Genomic DNA, 17,032 nt, shown 5'->3' on the forward strand with positions numbered 1-17,032 from the left:
AATTTGTATTTATAGATAATTACAGCATAAATATCTGTAATTGATGTTTAACATCAATTGTCTCTTTTAAAGGGTTACTACATTGTCCAACACCCCTATAAATTTGGTTTATTCCGCGTAACTTGAAGGTTTTCCCGCCATTATTTCAGTTCCATCATGGCGGCCATCTGGTGAAATTTTCAGCTGCGTTTTTCCTCAAAATGGTTCAATTCCAGGGATTTTTCCGCTGAATAGAAGTCGTATTGGACGATAGAGCGCAGCGTAGCGGTTCGGAGCACCAGGTAAGGCTAAAAATGTCACCATAAATTGTTTTAAAACGTTGTTTTTGAGGAGAAAGTTTTTTGGTTCGATGTTGACGTGGGTACTACGCGAAGGACAACAGATTTTCCCGAACTGTCGTCTGTTTTTGTGTACTATGTTCAAGTTTATGTCACTATAAAACCACTCAAGGCCACGAACCATGCCCGCAACATGTATAATTCTTCGTAGAAGGTGTTAATTATGGAATGTGATGCCGCTTTGAGTGGTAGGATAGGGAAAATGTATCAGGAAGTGGAAATATCTAGCGGTATATCCAAATCACATGGTAATTAATGCCTTAAATAATGCATATTTATGTATTTGTTGTTGCCTGCATTTCCCAAACCGTTGCTTTAGATGCATTTTTTATTGCCAAAAATAAATAAAAAACTGATAATAGTTTTACTGCACCTTGAAATCATCTAATTTCATAGCCACAAATATTTATTGGCTAGTTTTCACTTATTTATTACATATTTGTGGAATTACATGTAAACAAAATACTATTGATAGTTGATAGTCGTTATGTTTTCTCTGTGTCTTTCTCTCCTCTTCAGAGTAGTTGATTGACTCAACAAGAAGTACAGCAACTTCTGCAAACCATGAAATACCATACACCATATCTCTACATTGCACTTAGTCTAGTATAATGCATAACTTCTATGACAAAGTAACACATCATGTCTTTCTCTCCTCTTCAGCTGTTGAAGGTATCCAGTCAACATGGTGCTATCTGAAACCAGCCTGCCCCTGAAGATCTATGGAAACGTCAAATATAGTTCCGATGCCCTTGGGACAGGGATATTCAAGCAGGGATGCTTGATCCTACAACTCAACAGTAGAGGGAAGTATGTCCTGGTGGTACAGCCCAATCTGGGCCTCAGAGGTGAAATGAAGGTATGAAAAGCTCTTTTTCTTTCTCTCCTAGACCTATCGTAGAGTGGAACTCACTGCCTCCAAGGACAGTAGGGGCATCACCACAGTGAAAGTGATCTCGAACCAGTTTAGCTCTAATCTTCCACTGGTCGTGACAGAGAAGACAGATGCTATGTACAGTATTTACAGGTTCATTGCACCAGGGAAATTCCCCTAGCCCTTTTCGACAAGCACAATGAACAGTGGACCACGGCTTAACGTCCCGTCCGAAGGACTACGACCCTAGCGTGCATGTCGGGTGAGCGCGGGGATTCGAACTCCCAACCTCTTAGTCCAGAGGCAGGATCGCTAACCACTGGACTACGCACGCTACTGTTCATAGCCACTACCACCTTGGCTACCACATGTCATGCCTTGATGCATAATTTTTCAAGTAAAGTATAGTATCTGAAGATAGCTTTAAACAAGTTAGAAGTGCAAAGGGTAGGTGCAACAAGCTATTCATTGTAATATACTAATAACCAGCTACTGCTGCGCCACATGCCTGCAAAATTGGTACGCAGAAGGGGGGTTACATAAAAAAAAAAAAAAGATAAATAGAAATGAGTACAGTGATGCTGAGCTAGGAGTATCCCATTGCAGCACTGTTATTTCATCCTCTGGAGAGATTCTTGCATTACTGATCACTTAGGATTTGGCAGTTTTTTCACATGTTAAGACTTTGTGTTGTGTTTAATGCTGTTTCAGTTGGAACAAATGGCTCTGAACAAGTCCTACCCAAGGAGAGACGGGAGAAAAAAACTTGTCGTTCACTTCAATGAGGGAGGCAGGAAGGTGAGGACTGCTGTCCTAGAAGAAGGTGATCCCAGCGAAGTGGACCACTTTCGAGACTGCTTGGCCGAGGCCCAGAAGTTGGAAGGTAAGGCTACGCGTAGATGTCTGTTTAGAAGATAAACGTGCCTGAAAAGCTCACCCTTGAGTAAAGTCGTAGGAGAAATATTCACAACCTACAATTTGACAAGTTTCAAGAATACTATCAAACTTGGCTTCATAAATCACATATTACAGATCCTTAACTAATAAAGAAAGAAAGAAATGATTATCAGTTACTAAAATAAAATAAATGTGAACTTAAATGTACATATGAAAACTCAAGTAATTGGGTAGACTTTGCAAGGCCATTGAGTCATCTAGTTTGTTGAGTAATAGTTTTCTTGTATCCCTCTGTGTACATCTAACCTTCATTGACGTAATTTTGACCTTCTTTTCTAGGTTCAAAGGTTGCGACCCCTGCTGGCCGTATCGTCTCACAGAGAGCAGGTCCACCAATCACAGCTCAGACCCAGGTCACACCCTCCAAGAAGCGACCCAGGGATCAGGAGAACCAGGTAAGAATGATGGACTCGTTACAGTATTTTGAAGAGATTCATAACTTGAGCATGTTAAAGTTCCCACCATGCTTGTCAAAAAGGGTAGGGATCCTTCCTCGTATGACTTGAGGACAAACAGCAGACTTCTCTATAATGTTTGAAATATTAATATGTTCGTATCTCTATAAGTCAGATACAATAGGCTAGCCCTGATATTCTAGGACTGTAATATGCTCTTTCTGATGCCTTTTTGCAAACTTTACAGTAATCCAGTAACCATTTGAAATGTAGGACTTTCAATAGCATCATGCCATTGAAAATTGTGACAAGTTTGACAAGTACTTCATGTTTTTCTGTCCAGACACCCAACAAGTCTCTAAGACAGGCAGGGAACATCAGAACTCCAGTTAAACACCCAGGACAAGTTACACCTGCAAAGGTAAGTCTGCGCTCTGTACTCTTATCATAAGAACCAAGACTATTGAAAAAGATGGTAGACCTATACTTTTTCTAAAATCAAATGTTGAGATTTCATTGTATTGATAGCGTAATATACTCTCACTGAGACTCAGACTCTCTTATTCTACTGTATGTAGAAACATCAGATAGAGCTATAGACTCCACTTTTTTTGCATAAGTATAGCTTTGTGTCCCCTTGCAATCAGGCATGCAAACACACTCTATTTGTGATTTGTGTACTAGTTCGTTTTACTGTATATTAGAGTTACATTATTTGTATATTAGAGTTACATTATTTGCTTTGGTATAATAAGTCATTTGATGGTACATGTAGCACTGCATATCAGGTGTTAGGGTGAAGTTATACCGGCTGCTATACATACAGAATGATATTACAACTATGACCTGTTTTAGGGAGAGCAGACCCCTATCCGAGTGCCCACCCCCCGGCCTGACAGTAAACACACGACCCCCAGTCGGGACAGCAGTCTGTCCAGGTTCAGAAGGGAACACGGCGGGGGACAGTCTGAAGACACAGCTACACCAAGGACTGAGGCAAAACTACGGGACAACACCAAACAGAACGATAGGTGTGTTGAACAATCTTCAACAACAAAGACATTCTTAAAGATATGTAATATAAGCATAAAAGTTCAACTGAGTTGGTAAATTACTTAGTTTAACAAGAAATTGTTGAAAAAAACTGTTTTCCAACTCAAAAGAATTGACTCACCAGGACATTCGGGTGAAAATTTCGGTTAGTCAATTCTTATGAATGATGAATGAATGGTGTTATCTTTGATTCAAATGTTCAATTATTTTTTTCTCAAAAAAGGACACCGAGAAAGGGCAATTCTGAGTTCCTTGAGTCGGCTAAGAAGAAGTTTGAGGCTGGTGATGAGAAGAGAAAGTCTTCAGGTAAGGAACACAACAGTGTCTTTTTCTCTTCTTAGTTTTAAAAAGTTTTTTCTTTCAGAAGCTGTTGTTTTGTGTAGTGTTGGTTTCTAACTTTCATTTTTCTTGTCCTTTTCAGCATTTTCCTTGTCCACAAGTTTCTACAGTAACCCTTCTCCGAGGAACTACACCATACCTAAAAGGTATTTCTTCAAGTCCTTTCCATTCGGCTTATGATAACAGTCTACACTGTTACACTGTTATTAGTTGGTTGATCTTCATACATGTACATGTACATGCCAGGATGGTGGTGTTGTGGTTAGGGTGTTGTGGTTAGGGTTGTTGACTCAGGATCTGAAGGTTCTGGGTTCGAATCCCTGGCAGGCGACCACAGTGTAGTGTCCTTGGGAAAATAAGTACATAGCTTCAGTTAGGAACATCCTTTTCAATGTGATGTGAAGCCAAAGCTCCTGCACTTGAGGAGAGTCACACCTCGAGCATGTTAAAAAGCCTAACACTTATTGAAAGGAGCAGGGTCCTTCCCGGTGTGAGTGGTTCAAACCTTACAGTCTGGTCTCAGGTTTGACATCTTGAAGAGGTGACAGTCACCTGTTATGTCAATCCTTCCACAAATGTGGTAAATCGTGATAAATAGATAAAAAGGAAATGTTGAGAGTAAACCTTTGTCCTGTTGTATTGCAGGCCAGGTCTGCTGCCTGCTCCAGTACCCAGGAGACCTCGCCTGGCTGAGAACTACTCAGGCTGGTCAGACAAGAACAAAGGACTGGTCAAGTCTCAGACTCATCCTTCACTACAGGGGTATGTATCATACAGGGAAATATTGTCTATTGATTGTATGTTAAATTTGTCTGTCACAGTACATACTTGGCTCGAAATACTGGGTGCATATGCACCTTATTGCAGGTAAAATCGGGGCTGTGCAGGTTATTTCTGATGTTTATGTGCTCCTTACCTGCACCATTCCATGTACTGGATTTATACATAAATGTAAATGCATGTGGATTTTTATTTGCTGTATTGACTGTTACCATCCATGAAGTGTAAAAAGAATAATGGCAATAGCTTCTGTACAGTTTTTAGTTAATTATCATTTTGTCTGGTAATTTTCAATGTATACCTGCATCAGTGCAGGTATGCAGAAAAAAGGATTTTGAGCCCTGAAGGACCTTTGTGTACTGAATGACTACATTGAAGTTCTCTTCCTGCCTAACTCCAGTGTTTTCCTTGACAGGTTCTCAAACCTGGGGAACACGTGTTACATGAACGCCATCCTGCAGGCTCTCCGTGGCATGGAGACTTTCAGCTCAGACCTCAGGAACAGGGACGTCATCAGGACAATGGACGATAAAACACTCTACAGGTACATACGTGTGGGGAGTCCTGGAGTGTTCTTTGGACTAGTCTGTGGGGAAAGATACTGTAATTCACTTTATGTTCACAGTAGCAAAAGTTCACAGTCTGAGAAAAATTGACATGTTCACGGAACTTTATATTCACGGTGGCAAGAGGTGCAGGAAAGAGAAAGTCCATGGAATTATTTGTTAACTGTGAAAGTATAGAAATGACAGTGAAAACAGTGAACATAACAGTACAGTGAAAAAATCAGGAATTACAGTATTCTCCAGAAAACTACTTAGTATGAATTGAGGGAATTGTCTACGTGAGTGCCATCCTTGTTTTGGATGTGTTGCAAAATTCTTTTAACTGTAAGCAAAGATACAAACAAAATCATGTATGATTTGTTTACCACATACATTGCAAGCTACAAAATGTATGAAGCTGGTGTGTTATGCCAAAGAGCAGTTATACTGGCTATACAGATACAGAAGCTGGTGTGTTATGCCAAAGGGCAGTTATACTGGCTATACAGATACAGAAGCTGGTGGTACAATGAAGGGTCATACAGTACTTACTAGACAGATACAGATTTGAACAAACAACGGTGTAACAAAGAACAAAGGGGTGAAGTCTGCCATTTCTTTTCTAGGAACATCGCGGTGTTGTTCCAGTACTGTAACAAACCCACAGAGAAGCAGGAAGCAGGAAGGAAGCAGGAATATCTGAAGAATGTGAAGACAGCCGTGTCGTCATCTGCTCACAGGTTCTCTGGCTACCTGCAGCATGTACGTGTACTGAATTAACTTCTTTTGTACTGACTAACCTCTTAACCAACAGTTCATTGGTATAGCCAAACTGGTACTTCAGTGTGCTAAATGTTATGTAATCCAGTGTTGTTGTGTCACTGGAATTCTGAGGAAGACTACAGCAGGATAGTCAAAAATTCTATTTGCTAATTCTTTGTATTGGACAAAGTTTTAGCCTGTACATGGAGAGATGATGGTAGCACTGTAGATTTGGTGCTGTGGCCATGGACATCATCTAGTGTGGCTTATCATCTATATCTTACTTCTCAGAACAAAATAATGTTTTCAACTCGTACTGTAAATACTGTAAAACTGGATATTATTCTTATGTAAGATGTAATATGCTAGCATTTTGATGCAATGAATGTCATGACTATACGGAGTGTGTAGCTATCAATTGAAAAAGTACTTCAAGAAAGTGTTATACTGTTTGTGTTGTGAAAGATAGCACAGTTAGTTAATAGGTGTGCAGTAACAAACAATCTTTTCTCCTGCAGGATGCCCATGAGTTCCTGAGCCAGTGTCTTGACCAGCTCAGGGAGGACATCAAGAAGGTACGAACAGCCAGGGCCAAGGACAGCCAGGATGACAAGGAGGTATGGACATGGTGAAGAGACAATTGGATCATGTTTAACCAATTCTTGTATAGCAGAACTCAAATTCCTTGGTCTGTGTTTCCTTAGAGCTTAAAATACCACCAATATATACAGGTTAATGCAGTTAGAATTGGAGTTATGAAGGTATGTCTGATGTCTACCTGTACCAAAACTATTATGAGCCCTAGGCTTGTACTAGCAATATGTGATTATGACACAGGGTCTGATATATATTTTTTACCTTGCAAAGTTTGTGCTTTTGTGTCCACTACAAGCCTTAATGTTTTTTTATGAAAGTGTCAGTTTGCAGGTTGCTATTTCTATAATGCTTGAATTCCCACATGCATGTTTTATGTTTAAAATGGATAAATTGCCTAATTTTTGCTGCTGTTTGATGTTCAATATTTTCCTTTTTTTTGCTCCAGAGCCTGTCTGACAGTTCAGATGACCAGGGCCTGCCGTGTCCTGTCAGTCAGAACTTCCAGTTTGAAGTGATCCACACCATCCGCTGTAAGAACTGTAACGATGTTGTCACTAAACAGGAGAAGTTCCACGACTTGTCCCTCACCCTGCCCAGGAAAAGGTACAGTTCTTGTCTCATCTTTGTACATTAGTTGAAAATTGTTTTTTCCTAAAACTTTCGGAGATTGAAACTCGCTGCCACCAAGCATCATCGCTAGATAGTTTTAAGCAACTCCTGCAGTTAGATGTGTAAAGGTTGGGCGTGCCTGCAAAGCTGGTGTGTTACACTGAAGGGCAGTTATACCGGCTATAAAGACACAGATACAGGTATGGCATGAGTCCATAGAATAGAGGCAAATGGCAGGCTTCCATCAAGCCTCACCAAACTGGCTGCCATCAAGCACATCTAACCCTAGGAGACAGGGAATAAACTAAAGTTTAACTGGATTGTGACAATGTGAGTGAGTCAATACTATGTACATGGAGTATAAATCGAGATACAAGTGCACACACTAACTCACAGCCCAGCTAGTGGTTTCATCATCTCATGAAGTTTGGGAGCCTGCTATGCTTTGTAATTGTTGTCTTTCCTTCTCACCCCAGGAAAGACACAAGTCCCAGATCACTACAGGATCTACTGGACCAGTTCTTCTTGGTGAGAAGCTTTCTTGGTCAAAATGCTAATGATCATGAAAATATTTGACTGTTCCAAGTAATTTACCCTACATGGAGCATGGCAGTACAAGGTAGAGGAGACTCTTGTGAATTGTAACTTCTCGGTAGTGTAAGCATGATGTGTGACGGATGGTACTACAAGGGAGTGAAAAGCACTAACACAGTTTGTTGTTTCACAGGCTGAAGACATTGAGTACAAGTGTGGACAGTGTGGCAGCCAGGAGAGCACGGTATCTCACCAGTTCACCAAACTGCCCAGGTAAGCTCTCTATACAGGACAACACTCTTCTTATTTATGATTCCCCTGCAGAAGGAAACATATTGTTTTTCCTCTGTTTATTCTTCTAAGTCACATAAGGTCATTGACCTGGACCAGTCTTCTGTCACCATGGTAACTGATGCTGTAGCAGACCCTGTGGTGTTGGGTTACATTATGTAGCAAGTAGCAGGACACAGTTGGAGAGGCTGGTTAACATATACTAGTATATGAGTAAGAATAAACAGAGCACTGTAGTTTGTTAGGCTAGACTGTGTGAAGGTAAACATAATGCAATTGCTTTGAAAATGTTACCTTTTTAGTTTTCTGTATTCATTTGCAACTTAAGATCTCATGCCCTTCCCCTGCCCCCCTCCCCCTTCAGGGTGCTGATTCTTCACCTGAAGAGGTACAACTACAACCACGCCATGTCTGAGAACATGAAGATGGAACAGCCGGTGTTCCTGCCCCTGTACCTCACCCTGCAGAGCCACTGTACCGAGGAGACCAGCCCCTGTCTCCCTCCAACCATCCATCGGTCTGTCCATCTACAGACAGAGAGGAGAACAGACACTGCTGGAGACCACAGGTTAGCAGACATGTCTGGTTTCTCAGTTATGTGTTGTTCTGTGTGATTCAGCCTATGTTTCTGCTAAAGTATGATCACAGAGTTTCCTCTTTTGCCCTTGAGTCTGTGAAAGCATTGCTCACAGGTGCTACCATTTGGAAAACACAAACCTTTGATACTGAATTTTGCAAGACACTGTATCATTTCAACAAACAGTGTAGCAATTGGAAGACACATTTATTAAAGAGTGTATCATTGAAAGACAAATGTAGCAATTGGGATACTCGGTGACATTTGCAGGGCACTAACATTAGACATTGTAACATTTGGAAGACAGTGTAATGTACTGAAGACACTGATACATTCGAAAAACACTGTAACATTTCTTAGAGAGTCTATCATTTGCAAGATACTGTAACATTTGTAAGACACTAATGTATTGAAGACACTGTAACATCTGAAAAACACTAACATTTGTAAGAGAGTGTATCATTTGCAAGATATTGTAACATTTGTAAGACACTAATGTATTGAAGACACTGTGACATTGGAAAAACACTGTAACATTTGTAAGAGAGTGTATCATTTGCAAGGTACTGTAACATTTGTAAGACACTAATGTATTGAAGACACTGTAACATTTGAAAGACACTGTAACATTTGTAAGAGAGTGTAACATTTGCAAGATACTGTAACATTTGTAAGACACTAATGTACTGAAGACACTGTAACATTTGTAAGAGAGTGTAACATTTGGAAGACACTGTAGCATTTCCAAGGCACTAACGGTACAAACTTAAACATTTGTAGTGTGACATTTTCTATGTTGCCCTTGACAACAGAAATGGTGGAACATCAGCCAACAGGCCGTACAGCTTCAAGCCTGCCAGTAAGCAAGAGAGGGGGATGGAATCTTCTGCAGATAGGAACCAAGGAAACAGAAACATCAAGACAGAATCTGAAGACAGGAGCCAAGGAAACAGCAACAGCAAGTCGGAATCTCACCTAGTTCCAGAGGATCCAGAAGAAATAGAAATGCAGAGGGTATTTGTTTTCGGTACTTTTGTAGTCAGTAGAATTTGTAATAGACAAGTGTGTGAAGGGATATCTGTACCTGCATTCCAAAATAGTTCTGTTTCAGGATCAAGCAAAGAGCTTTTATATTATATTGTTTTTGGCTTCACGAACAAGTAGTCATGGTCAGGATTGCATGTTCAGTTGCGTGAAGTATTTGTTTTTCATAGGCTTATAGTCAGTAGAATTTGGAATATATTAAAGACATATTCCTCAATGATAAAGACATTGGAAGTTAGAAGTGAGCTGTGTAGGCCACAATATACATTGTCAATCAGATACTTCAGAAGCAGATCTAAAATTACCAAAACAACACCTATCCAAATAGAATGAAATAAAATTTACTCCACTGAACCAAATTTTTTTTATGTTGTTGATTTTGCAGGCACTGCTGTTGAGTAGAGAGCTGGCTGCAGCTGAGAGACACAGGCACAACAGCAGCTTCAGTCTGGATAATGTCAGTGAAGAGGAACAGGTTAGAACAGCCTCAAAATGTCTCATTCAGTCCACTCCTTTTTCATAAGTAGAGGGTTTGTGGGCATTCTCTTCCCTTGAAAAAGTTTGAAATCTAGAACCCTCTTACAGACGCTATTTCCTATGTTTCGTAGGGCAAGTTTTGTGATTAAACACTCACTCACTCACTCACACTCAATAACTCTCATTCACTCTTACTCATTCTCACCCCTTCTATGGGCATAGCTAAGCACCTCTGCATAAGACACATAATTAAACACACATAAAAAGGATTTTGTGAAACATAAAGATAATCCTCCTTGATGACTTCTTTACAGATGCGGAGGGCACTGGAGAATAGCATGGTGGACGTCGCTTCAGAGGAAGCTCCCAAACCGCAGGATTTGACCATCATGTCTCCCTGTGTGCTGACACCATTGAACAAGACAAACAACCAAAAGCCAGACTTGGACAAAAGCAAGCCCTCCTCCCTAAAACCGCCTCCGGAAGCCAAACTCTTCTCCATCGTTGGCGAGAAAAACGTGAACGGAACAAGCGGAGAGAATGCGTCAGACATGCTGGACTTTATCGAGGGAAATGAGTCAGAAACCTTCGAGATTCAGTACATGGAGGAGCCGCAAACCGTGGGTCTGTGTGGGGGAAATGACAATCCCAGATACGCCTCTCCGGAGCAGGTAAAGCGAAGACACCACTCAGAAGGTGGCACAACAAAACTGGGCCTGTCCAACAGCAGCAAGAAGAAACGGCTCAGCTCTCCTGGTAGTGTTAGGGCTCCGCTGGCAAGAAGCAAGGGGCAAAGGACTCTAGGGAAATGGTTAAAACGTAACTGCTTCACAGTAGGCAGCGGAGCAAAGGAAAGCTGCAAAGAAATTCTCAAAGACCAGTCTAACAGTGGTGGTAGTGGTGGCAAAAGAAGGAAGGAAGAGAAGAACATGCCGGAAGAAGAAATCACAGACAGCTCGCAAGACGATGAGATGCATTCTTCAACACAGCTGACAGAAGTTAGAAGAAGGAAGGAAGAGGAAGAAATTGCTGTCAGCTCTCAAGATGATGAGACGGATTCTTCTACACAACTGAAAGAAGTCAAAAGAAGGAAGGAAGAGAAGATCATGTCAGAGGAGGAAATTACCATCAGTTCTCAAGATGATGAGGCGAATTCTTCAACACAACTTGAGAAGATCCAAAGAACGAAGGAAGAAAAGAGTATACCTGTAGAAGACAGTTCTGAAGAACCACAGTCATCAACCGACTTGGAAGACATAGCCATCTCCAGTGAGCTAGAGACAACAAGCGAAAGTGATGCATTCCCACAGAAGACTGTCAAGGAACCTGTGAAGAGTTCGGAAGACGAAAGTGAGAGTGAGCAAGACGATTGCCAAGAAGTTGCAACTCAGAAGAAGGATCCTAAAAAATCATGCACTGTAACAGTCAGAAATGGCCATGCTACTGATATAGTGTCTGCAGATGAGGTTGTCGCCGAATTTCACAGAGACCTAGCAGAAGATTCGTCAGAAGAGAAACCCGAATCTGAGGCTACGAACGCGGAGGCTGTCTCGTTGCAACGTCAAGCAAGCAGCAGCGGCGACAACGCTGCCGACCCCAACAACAACCAGGACTTAAACAACAACTCTGAGGCTGATGTGGAAAGCGAAAGCGACAAGGAAAACCAGCAGCCAGAGGAGGAGGTCGTAGGTCAAGGGTCGGTCCCTGCCGTGACCCTGCCTGACTGGGTGACTGAGCATGCTCAGCAAGGTAATTTAAGTCAACTTTATGGTCCTTCAAGTTAATTCAAGTCAAAGCTAGCTTTGACTGTAACTTTGTAGTACACAAAAATTTTAAATGGTACATTTGTATTTGTTTTTACAATGTATGTCCAAGACATTACTTATATATTTTTATAGATTTACGTATGTTAAGATGTTAAATGTACTGTGGTATACAGCAGATTCTTAACATCTAAGGGCAAGAAAAATAGTAGAATCATTTTTCTTTAGAAATGAAACATAATTAGTTTTTGCTGGCATTATACTAGTATTTTATTTTATCTTACATGATGCACCCTAAAATTTTTTGTGCACCCCATTTTGTAGGTTGGGTGCACTAGTGCAACTATTCCCAAAAACGAATTTCGAGCCCTGAATGTAGATGACCATATTTTTAGCTGCCTTGTATCACTTGTTGTCAATTACTAGTAACCATTGATTCATTCATTCATTCCAGGAGATCAGAGTTACCGACAGAAGGAGGATGAGGACTTCAGGAGGGCGATGGAGGAAAGTCTGGCCATGCAGAGACAGCAGGAGGAGAAGGAGGAGGAGGAGCTAAGGAAAGCCAAGGAGCTCAGTCTGCAAGGTGAAGACATCTTCTCAGACATGTCTTAAGGGTGGCGAGGTGGTTACTTAGGGTTTTTGACTTCTCTTTCACCAACATAGCTTAACAATATGTAAAGATGGCAAGGTGATCTCCTGGTTGTTCTAAAGGGCATAGCTTCTAAAGGTTTTGGGTTCAAATCCTTAGCAGAGTTGTTGAATCGAAAGGTGCTGGGATTGAATCACTTCCCTTGGGAAAGGCACTTTCCACCCATTTCCTCACTCGACTCAGGTAAAAATGACTACCTAGCTTTGACTAAGACATATACTTGCTTGTGATATGGTGAGAGATAACTGCAAATATTTACCATTTACAGTATGCTAAAGATCTTGTTTATGTATTTCTTATTTCAGAATTTGAGAATGACCAGTTTGACATGAGTCTGTATGAAGATATGGAAGATGAAGAAGCCCTGGTAGAGATCACCAGGTCTGTGGAGGAAGCCGAGGCCATGAAGAAAAACGCTGAGGTTAGTTTGGAGCTGGAGTATTTCATTTTTAGATTGTTTTTGTTCAATAGATCAGTGATCCTCTTGATTCTATTCATCAGAAAAGGCCTGTTTGTGCCTGTATACATGATACATGTAGTGTAAGACCTCTGTACATTTTAGTTGTATTATGATGTTTGCAGGTTTCTAACAGTGATTTTTTTTTGCTTTTCCAGACTGGGGACCTGCCCTACTCCTTCCGTCTGGTCAGCGTGGTGAATCACATCGGCAAGAAATCATCCTCAGGTCAGTTCAACTTCTTTGTCTTCTTCATCTTCTCGAGTATCCTCCAACAACCTCTAAATGTTTTATATCAGGGCATGGTTTATAGCTGGGCAGCTGCCAACCTGGCTGACAATAAGTGACTGACGAAAAAGTAGTGGATGGTACATGAAATGTCTGACAATTTTCGAAATGTTGCTTGAGTAACAATTTCTTGTGTATCTCATTACCTGGATGTCTAACCTTCATCGACATAACCTGACATTGTGTGACAATGTTTTTGTCAGTGAAGGTTTGACATCCAGGTAATAAGATATGCCAAAAAACATTTACTCAAGCAACTGGATATGATTTTAAGAATGGTCAGGCATTTCAGGTAGCATCCACTACCTTTCATCAGTCACACTAGTGTCACTCCTAGTGTCACTGATAAAGAGCATGTGAAGAAAGGTAGTGGACACTACCTGAAATGTCTTGACCGTTTCCAAAATCATATCCAGTTGCTAATGAGTAACTGTTTTTTGGTCTGCCAATATTTTCTTAGTTTTTATTTTGTTTCACTACCGGTAACATTTTTACATATTTTTCCCCAGGCCACTACATCAGTGATGTTTATGACATGCAGAAGCAAACATGGCTGAAGTGGGACGATGCACAGGTGGACAAAACCACCGAGAAGTTTGTCAGGGAAAACCGCCAGACTTCTGGATACATCTTCTTCTATATGAACAAGTAAGGATTTCTTTGATATAAGAAATAAACAAGAACGAACAAGAATCTTCTGTTTTTCGCCTTTTTTTTTTTGCCTATGTTGTTTCTCTTGCTATCTCTGTAGCAAGATCATTAAGGTGTACAGAGAGGTCTTGCTATCCCTTTGCACACCTGATTTTGTAGAACTCTAGTAGTTTGAAGCACTATTAGTTGAATAATTTCCTTTGCTCAATATGTAGGTCATTGTGGAGTTTTGAATTGCCAAAACATTTTGTACTTACTAGTAACTTGATTGTAGAGAAGATTTTTACAGTTTCTCTGTTTATTCACAAATTACTCTGTTTATTCATAAGACATTTTTTGAGTGTTTTTATACTAGCTCTCTGATAAATGTTTTGCAATGTATGAGTACTGTTGTAACCACATTGTATCTTGTTTTTCTGCCTTCTTGTAGGGACTGTTTTGATGATGTGATGGCACAAACTCAGCACTGACTGTCCTCGAGCACACTACAAACACTGGAGCAGTGATGAAAACATCAGCCAGAGACAGACATACAGTCTTAGAGTTAGACATATGTACATTGTACTATTGCCAATTATTTGATACATACAGTCTTTGATACATACATACTGTCCTCTTTATATGTACTATGTCCAGTCAAATTATTTGATAGGACAGACTGTTCTAAACTGTGTAGCAGGGGCCCTGTATAGTCATGGTCCACCCTTTAGCACTGAGTTCTGTAGGTTCCTGCAAACACTGTTAAACTTACATTGTATAGGCTACAGATGTACATCTAGCTTTCAGCTCACTTGTTAAATTGTGATTGTTAGAGCAAAGAGGTTCTATTTAAATGATAGTGATGACCTTTTTCTATTTGTATACCTACTTGGTTACATCAGAATAGTTTCCTAACTGTATTTCATGGTCCAGCCTATAGCACTGACTGTTTTCTTTTGCAACTTACATGTAACAAACAGTGGAGCAATGGTGGATCAGTCAGCCAAAGATACTGTATGCATGTGGTACATGTTGTAAGATGTGGAATTCTATCCCCATAGCAAGAGATTCCAAGACAAGCATGACTGTGAACATCAGATCTATGGTTGTCTACTTTCAATACTTGCGTATTCTTTATTTTGTCTCCAAAGTCTTTTGCAACATTTGATAATCCTTCATAAGATCTTACTGGAATGTTTTGCATTTAACATGACTCAATGACCATTCTATGTCTATTGTTAGAAGTTCTATGTGCTGTTGCATGATGAACATTGGTTAACAGGGAGACTGTATTGAGTTGTCACATATCTGGGTTGCAAGTTGACTTTGATGATCAGTAAGTCGCAATAAGATTTTTTGCCAAGACTGTAGCAAACAGAACTAGGTTTCCTGCATTTCAAAGATTATAAACAAAATGTATGTCATAGTACTTAATTAGAATCTCTGATTATATAAATGTCCTTTGTTAAGAGAAAATAGTGTACTTCGAAAGCATTTATTAAATACGTTGTATCTTGTTGAATACAAATATGCAAACTCTAACATGTCTGCAATTTGAGAATGCTACAAGGCATGTTGCACCTTTTGTGAATTAGAAGTATGCCATAACATTAAAAAAAGACATTCTATATATTAAGTCTAGAGTATTAAGGAAATACTTTTTGTGTTCATCATATACTAGTAGTTGTCTTCTTTGCATCAACTTCTCTTGGTAGCAGATAAATATGATATAGCTGTCACAAGACTTTATCCTGCCAGTTTCTGCTGCAATGTCCCACATGGTTTTGTGCAATGAGAAAAGAATAATTGCATTATAAGTTGCGTATGGAGCATGTAATACATATGTTAGCAACACTGCATTGAACATGTTACGGATAAGTTATAAAACTTTGTTGGTTCGCTTTCCTGCAAAAGTACAATGTACAGATTTCACTTAGAAGAAGTTATGTTCGCTTGTATATGCTTAGCCGGCTTAGCTACATATACTTGAAGCTTGCATGTAGTCTCTTTGCAAGACTTGTGTACTTGAATCTTTGTATTGTGATACAGAGGTGATATATTGAGATTTCTATACACTTTGAAAAGTTTGCAGAACTGTACATAAGCCTATGATGTCAGATTACTAGCAGATCACAAGTTACATGTACCTCTCTCCTGTCTTTCATACTGTTGAAAAGATCAAATCGTCTTTTGGTGAAAACATCAAACAGCAAATCGTCTTTTGTTTATCTTAACTTGAAAAGAGTATACATGAACATGTACTTCTTGTAATTACACTAAAGAACTGTCCGAAACTAACGTTAGATTGTCTAGAATTCTGCTGACAGAAGAAATAAATGAAAACATGTTCAGTGAAATGCTGTTGAGTTACGCCTTTTCTTTGCTTTATTTGCTAGACTTTTAAATTATCATGGTAAGATAGCCTCCACTATAGCCTGGGTACCATCCTATTTGTATGCCAGGGCTCCCACACTCGCTTTCCTAACAACTGTTTTTGAATCCGCGTTGTAGTCTAAGGCCACACCACCTTAATTTTATGGACGAAATCCGCGCGCACATTGATTTTCGCCTGTTCTCAAAAAAAAAAAAAAAAGATCACGTCCACCAAGGCTCTGGCCTGGCTCTAGGCCTGGGTAGTCCATGGATGTAAGCGACAATACGGAGCCGGGCACCCAGGCTATCGAAGCTTCACGACTCAAGAACTTAGTACATACGTACAGTGCCGATTCATAAATTCTGCAAAAAGCCATCATGTACAGGCTTGTGGTATACGTACTACCGCATATTCACAATACCAGCTTTTTATTTCTGTGGTTTAGTAGCATTTTCATTTTTGGCCGTATTTTTTTTTTATTCGCCCGCGCGCACTAGTTTAGGGATCTTCAGAGGATGTCATCCATAAAATGAAGTCGTTGTGGCCTAATGGTAAGAACTAAGAAATCAAAGCTGAATTCTTATCTGCAAACAGATATTGGCTTGGACTAATGTTTTCTGGCCGTTCTGCAGTTCTGCCATTCAACCATTCGGAAAATGTGAACATTTTCCGTTGCAAACGTCTGTCTGGAGACAA

General features: G+C 40.1%; 1 protein-coding gene across 1 annotated transcript; it reads left to right on the forward strand.

Moving 5' to 3' along the window:
- The first annotated feature begins 144 nt into the window (after positions 1-144).
- LOC109461840 (ubiquitin carboxyl-terminal hydrolase 37-like) lies at positions 145-14,875 on the forward strand. The gene is made up of 24 exons (XM_019758309.1): positions 145-281; positions 1,002-1,197; positions 1,924-2,095; positions 2,449-2,564; positions 2,908-2,985; positions 3,420-3,595; positions 3,841-3,923; positions 4,039-4,102; positions 4,602-4,718; positions 5,152-5,280; positions 5,908-6,043; positions 6,562-6,660; positions 7,086-7,243; positions 7,726-7,777; positions 7,977-8,056; positions 8,439-8,642; positions 9,464-9,665; positions 10,081-10,170; positions 10,487-11,921; positions 12,390-12,521; positions 12,893-13,008; positions 13,203-13,272; positions 13,842-13,980; positions 14,414-14,875. The coding sequence occupies exons 2-24, from the start codon at positions 1,024-1,026 to the stop codon at positions 14,451-14,453; spliced, it is 4,062 nt and encodes a 1,353-aa protein (XP_019613868.1). The 5' UTR covers positions 145-281; positions 1,002-1,023; the 3' UTR covers positions 14,454-14,875.
- The last annotated feature ends 2,157 nt before the right edge of the window (positions 14,876-17,032 follow it).

Source organism: Branchiostoma belcheri, unplaced genomic scaffold (assembly GCF_001625305.1).
Source record: "Branchiostoma belcheri isolate BF01 breed outbred unplaced genomic scaffold, Haploidv18h27 scaffold97, whole genome shotgun sequence".
Classification (NCBI taxonomy): domain Eukaryota; kingdom Metazoa; phylum Chordata; class Leptocardii; order Amphioxiformes; family Branchiostomatidae; genus Branchiostoma; species Branchiostoma belcheri.